This window comes from Perkinsus marinus, assembly GCF_000006405.1.
Source record: "Perkinsus marinus ATCC 50983 genomic scaffold scf_1104296958712, whole genome shotgun sequence".
Lineage (NCBI taxonomy): Eukaryota > Perkinsozoa > Perkinsida > Perkinsidae > Perkinsus > Perkinsus marinus.
Window position 1 is genome coordinate 1,449,398 of NW_003206658.1, and position 5,798 is coordinate 1,455,195.

At 44.0% G+C, this 5,798-nt stretch overlaps 2 protein-coding genes across 2 annotated transcripts; both read right to left on the minus strand.

Moving 5' to 3' along the window:
- Positions 1–1,224: 1,224 nt before the first annotated feature.
- Positions 1,225–3,512, minus strand: Pmar_PMAR011900 (NF-kappa-B inhibitor alpha, putative; the record flags this gene model as incomplete). The annotated part of the gene is made up of 8 exons (XM_002773986.1): positions 1,225–1,311; positions 1,383–1,727; positions 1,786–1,906; positions 2,186–2,358; positions 2,702–2,793; positions 2,849–2,966; positions 3,168–3,293; positions 3,399–3,512. 8 exons carry the CDS (start codon positions 3,510–3,512, stop codon positions 1,225–1,227), a joined length of 1,176 nt encoding a protein of 391 aa, XP_002774032.1.
- A 325-nt stretch (positions 3,513–3,837) lies between these two features.
- On the minus strand, positions 3,838–5,514 carry Pmar_PMAR011901 (cAMP-specific 3',5'-cyclic phosphodiesterase, putative; the record flags this gene model as incomplete). Its single annotated transcript, XM_002773987.1, has 7 exons — positions 3,838–4,140; positions 4,492–4,568; positions 4,638–4,754; positions 4,823–4,931; positions 4,987–5,077; positions 5,268–5,366; positions 5,507–5,514. 7 exons carry the CDS (start codon positions 5,512–5,514, stop codon positions 3,988–3,990), a joined length of 654 nt encoding a protein of 217 aa, XP_002774033.1. The 3' UTR covers positions 3,838–3,987.
- Positions 5,515–5,798: the final 284 nt, after the last annotated feature.

A 5,798-nucleotide genomic window follows, 5' to 3' on the forward strand; every position in this document is an offset into this window, starting at 1 on the left:
TCATATATTCACAATTCTATCGTCTCCATTGTAGATCCCCGTCCTCCTCCTTGGTCCATCCCAGAGGGCGGCGGCGCCGATGAGTTCTGCTGTTCCCGGAAGACTCCCCCCATACCAACGCTCAAGCTCGATGGTGTATCATCATCAACCACCAACAGGTCCGTATCTGCACGCATGCGCATCTCCAAATATCCAAGGTTCAAACTAGGCCCACCCGAAATCGACCCAAACCTCCCCATAGATGTTCCGAAATCAACAGCCTTTGGAATGCACGACATAAGCGACGATGATGCCTGAGCCACCGAGTCCTCCGGAATTCCCTGAGGAAATGCAAGATTGAGCAAGATTGCAAGTGTCAACACCAACATCCAGCCCTCCTAGACTCGTCATTAAACTCCCTCCACCATAACGCTGGCTCGGTGTAGCACTATACGAGCTGAGTAACACCGCCTCGTTAGCCTGGGAGTTACTCTCGTCGACTTCCTACGGAAACACGCAGGTTCGATACCCACTGGCGATGAAATCTCTCGAAAAAATCCCGGATTTTTTCGCACACGATAAAACGCCCATGGCGATTTTCAAACCCTCCCTCCACTGGCTTCAGGAATCTCCTATTCCGGAAGTTCCAAACGGAATCCTCAGAATTTCTCCTCCAAAACGTTCGTACTTCACCATCGGCGATTATAAACTGCTGTTATCTACCTTCCACCCGAATAATATATCCCATATTATAACCCCTCCGAAACTCATACCACTCCTCTCCCAAATGCCCACCTCGTCCCACAATGACTGTCCCCGCTGCAAGATCCTCCCAACCATCACATCATATGCCGAGGCCAAGTTTGAATTCTTCACCAGCGCGTCGACCCCAGGGGTCCCCTCCCCGACAGTTTCCTCTACTGCGAACCCTTCAATGGCTTCTACCACCACCCTCTCGGACGAAGCAGCCATGTCGAGCATCTACAACCAGCGTTGAGGAAATGCAAGATTGCAAGATAACACTTGGAATGAGAAAATATCCACATAATCAACTAAATGTGTTGGTGAGAAATTACAAGGAAATTTTGGGAAATTCTCATCAGTTTGTGTACCCGAATTCGTATGTAAACTTCTATAACTAGCAAGGAAACTCCTGAACTCAGCAGCTGAGGAAAGTCAACATATATTTCTCCGACACTAGTGAGCATATTCTCAATGAGTATATTCAAAAATCACTCGGAAAATTCAAATGATACCAAATTCGATTAAAAATGCAAAACTCTCGAAAATTGTTTCTACTCGGAAACTCCACACAAATGACTCTACCGTAAACTGAGCAAAAAATTCTCTCGAAAATTTCTCCTCCAAAAAGCGCCCACCAGGGATCGAACCCGGGACCTCACCTCTCGAACAGCCTTCGCCCTAGGATGTTCTATCATCAACCTCATCAGCTCCTCATCATCGACCATATCCCCTTCAGTCAATAGCCCTTCCTCATGAAGCTGTGCCAAAACCTCGGGGCCCAACCCGACACCAACCGTTTCAGCCGGCGTCTTCCCATGCTGAGAGAAAATTCTGCAATTTCGTGGCGCGCGCGGGAAAATTCCTCCAAAAGTAAATTTGGCATCCATTCCTACAACATCCGTAGCATGCACATCAGCACCATGCCTCAAGAGGATCTCCACCACATCAATCGCCGCAACCTCAGCAGCCGCGTGCAGGGGCGTTCGACCATCCACAGGATTCACCTGAAATCGTCACGCGCCACGAAATCCCACGACCAGCAGCATAGACACGCAATTTGACCTCGTTTATGCATGCACTATATGACAACAACAAAGCAACAGTATCCTCCTGGCCTGTCAATGCTGCCACAAACAAGGGCGTCCACCCCTTATCACCACCATCATCAGGATGCGCGCCATACCTACCATAACACAATCCTTCACAACGACATACCAATACGCGCAAAGTTAACATGAAAATGTGTAAAAAAATGTTATTTTTTCTATGAAGGTTAATTATATGATCTCAAATAACCGCACCACTACGCTCAGAATGTACTATATCTATTTCACAAAATTTTCCTTTTTTTCACTTTTTCAATATTTTCCATACATTCCGAAATTTGAAATTCGTATTTAGAATTCCCTAAACGCCTTCATCTTATCATCCAGCATATGCCGTCAAATCGAGAGTTTCTCACCTCAGCAACGTCGCAGCCACAGCAGCACCCCTAGGCTCTCGACAGGCCACGAAGAGTGGCGTAGAACCATTCGTAGAAATAGCGTCAACATTTGCCCCCCGTGTTAGCAGTAGATCGCACACTGCTGGTTTTTCTACCAAGTAACATGCCTCGTGAAGTGGCGTATAACCCGACTAAAACGAGGAAAGCTCCAACCATCCCTGCGAATTCAATCTTAACATAGGTTTGCTCCCTCCCCCTCAGTTCCGGAGTTTCCTCAGCAACTATAAGAGTTCACATACACGTTTTGATAGCAGTGTACAGAAATCAACAAAAAATTCCCAAAATTTCCCCGAAATTTTCAAATTTTTCACCAGCACATGCAGCTGACCACGTACATGTGTTCTCACACCAGTTCGACACCAGAGCCCCGATTGTTTCTAGTTAATTGCGTTTTTCATATGCTGTATTGCTGGTACCACTGCGAAAATTGCAAACAAAAAACGCTTCGCTCCGCCATTTGAAATCAACACTCACCGATCCTTTAGCATTGACGTTGCACCCTCTTTCCAACAACACCATCATCGTCGGCAAATTGCCCGACCGAGTCGCTCGCTGCAACAGTGTACCTAAATCACCAAGTTTATTGATGGGTAAATTTTTCACATTTCCGGAAAAAATCACCTCCTTCGTCATCTCGACAACTCCTAACGTCGATATCACTGGTCACTATCAGCAACCACAGCAAATCCACCATACCACACGCCGCTACCCGAAACGGGTCCAGAGACAGAATATTCAACTGAAGCGAACGATTAACCATGGCGTTGAGACACAGCAAGATCGCAGTTTCATAAAAATATAATACCGGAAAAACAGAACGAAAAATTTCCTTTTTTTCTATTTTTCCCGATAATTTTTGGAATTTTCCATCAAAAACTAATCATTGAGGAAATAATTCTTCTACGAAAATCTAAAAAAGTCAAAAACAGTTCCAGCTGACCTCAGTAGCCACTTTCGAGAGTATCTTTCCAACCCTTTCTGAGTCCAACCTCCAGTGGAAGATTTTACTCAGCCTTTGCAATTTCATTACAGCTGATGGCAAGAATGCACACAGGTTTTCCAGAACCTAAGCATCCACAACATAACCGTCACTGCGCCACGAAATGTCCGGATATCAAAATCGACAAGTGCAGGGATCGAACCGGGTATCACCAGGGTGACAGCCACCCACCTTATCGTCGTTAGCAATATGACTCAACCGTAACGCCTCTCCCACGACCTTCGATTCAATTGGCGGCGATCCACTGGCTGTAGTCGAGGAGGAGATGCCGGTATCAGAAGACATACCGAAATGAACTTTCCGAGGATATATTCGATCGTTCTACCGCCCGAAAAAATTTTTTACGGAAAAAATACCCTTCACAATGGGAAAAATTCGCGAAATTTTTTCCCCTTAAAAGGAAAATTTCCGAGAATTCCTCAAAATCCTGGATTTCCGTGAAATTTTTCAGTCCCTTACTCGCCCTAAGAGAATACAAGCATAGCATAAAAATCACCCCATACCAAAATCTCCCAAACTTCCCACTGAAAAAAAAATAAATTTCCTCAGCCGATATTTTCCCTTGTTATACTCCAACCAAACAATTGTCTCCCACCGCTAAAACGTCGTAAATTTGTTACAGAAAAATGAACAGTAGAATACGTGTGCAATTGACATTGCGAGAAGGTACCCTGTTTGTGGACGCAACAACTCGCGTCGCACCTAATTTCATGGCGCAGTGACAAAATTCGACCGACTAAGGATCAAAACAAACTCAAATTTACATACTGATAACTCTCTTAGGGAAGTTTGCGATGACAAAACCATCATTATCGCCATCATCATCATCATCGCTGTCCCCCGATTGGAAACGATTTCGAGTATCGACGAGCTCTTCCCACCGTTGTCGATTGGACTCAATTTGACAGAGAACCTAAAACGTGGGTAAAAAATTCCGGAGAATCAATCCAGTCAGCCGCAGAGCTCCAAGATCTACTTTCTTTTCAGAACGTCCTCCAAATTTCAGCGGAAAAAATCGGTAAGCTCTCACATAAACTCGTATATTTCAACAATAGAAATTTCCACTCTAAAAATGACGATGAATAATAAACAGAGAGTGTTTTCGCCACGGTAAAATTTGGCATAGTTTAGGAAAAAAACAGAAAAAAAGTTATGAAGATTTTTTCCGATTTTGAGAGCGATTGATTAATACCCAGAAAAAAAATTTACTCATCTCATAAAATTCCAAACCACTCCCATGACACGAACGAGACTGTGAATTTACTTTCTCAATCCGTCCACTAGCCATCGAGTTGTGTTCGTCGATACGCTTCTGAATAGCAGCAAACAGAGGAAGTGTACCTAAGATGGGAAAATAGTCAGACTTCACACCGAAAGGTCCCCGGATCGAATCCCAGCAGCGAAACTTACTTAATTCGATGAACCCCAACTGCATGCCAGGGACGTCCAAAGTAGCTGAGTCGCAGTATAAGCTCACTGGTATCCCCATCGCCCATTCGTCGTCTCCTTGAGAGACATACTCCGAAACTGCCCGAAAAACATGTCACAAAAAGACAGCGGAGCGAAAAACAACAAAGAATTTCCACGTTCCTCACTGAGTCTCTCAACGCTCGCATAATGCGAATCCCACGGCATCGCCGTGAAGCCCATATCGGCCGCTCGAATCACCGCACGCAGAAGATTTATAGGTCGCGTCGTCGAATCCTACAATAGAATCTTGCAATCTTACGCCGACTTGGATTTCCTCAACGCTCCCCACCTCGAGTTCCTCCACTCTTCTGAAATGACCAGCCGGGTCCAACGACATAATGCAATCGATGACTATCTTCCGGAAACGTTCTTTTTCGCTCCTAAGAAAAGAAAAAAATCCGAAAATGACGAAAAAAACTGGAAAAAATTTTTAGATGAATTATAATTTCCTCGAGACTAATTCGCAACTAGTCTAATCAACGAAAGCTGCCACTCAAATATCGAAAAATTTATACAGTTAAGAAAAAAATCCTAAATTTACGCTCGGAAAAAAGTAATAGAATAGCTCACTGGTAAAGCCATTGAGTCGGATCACAGGTCGGGTTCGCTTCTAGTGCCTCAAACGTAGTCGCCGCATGGAAATTCTGGAGAACCGATTTGTCGTTGTATCTAAAAGAGAACGACAATACTCCTAATACTCAACATAATGATAATTTTATTTTATTTTATCGTCGTATAATCGCTGAAATTCTCAGGATTAAGTACCGAGCATTCTATGGATTCACCAACATAGTACATATTTATAATACAATGACATGTTATTTATATATTAAACCATCTGTCCTATGACGTGATGTGTCTCTGAACTCGACATACGGAGAGGAGAAGGAAAGAGAGAGGCAAGGTGAACCACCGTATAGCTAATGAGGTGCACGCATACACATGTGCGTGACTGCCTCCATAGACTACACGCTAATGACCTATATATTATAATAATATATATATTAACGATATTATACACGGAGTAACCGCATTGGATAGATGGAGTATCACGACCCGTTTTACGTGAAGCGGCGTAAAACTCGGTGAAAACGCGATATT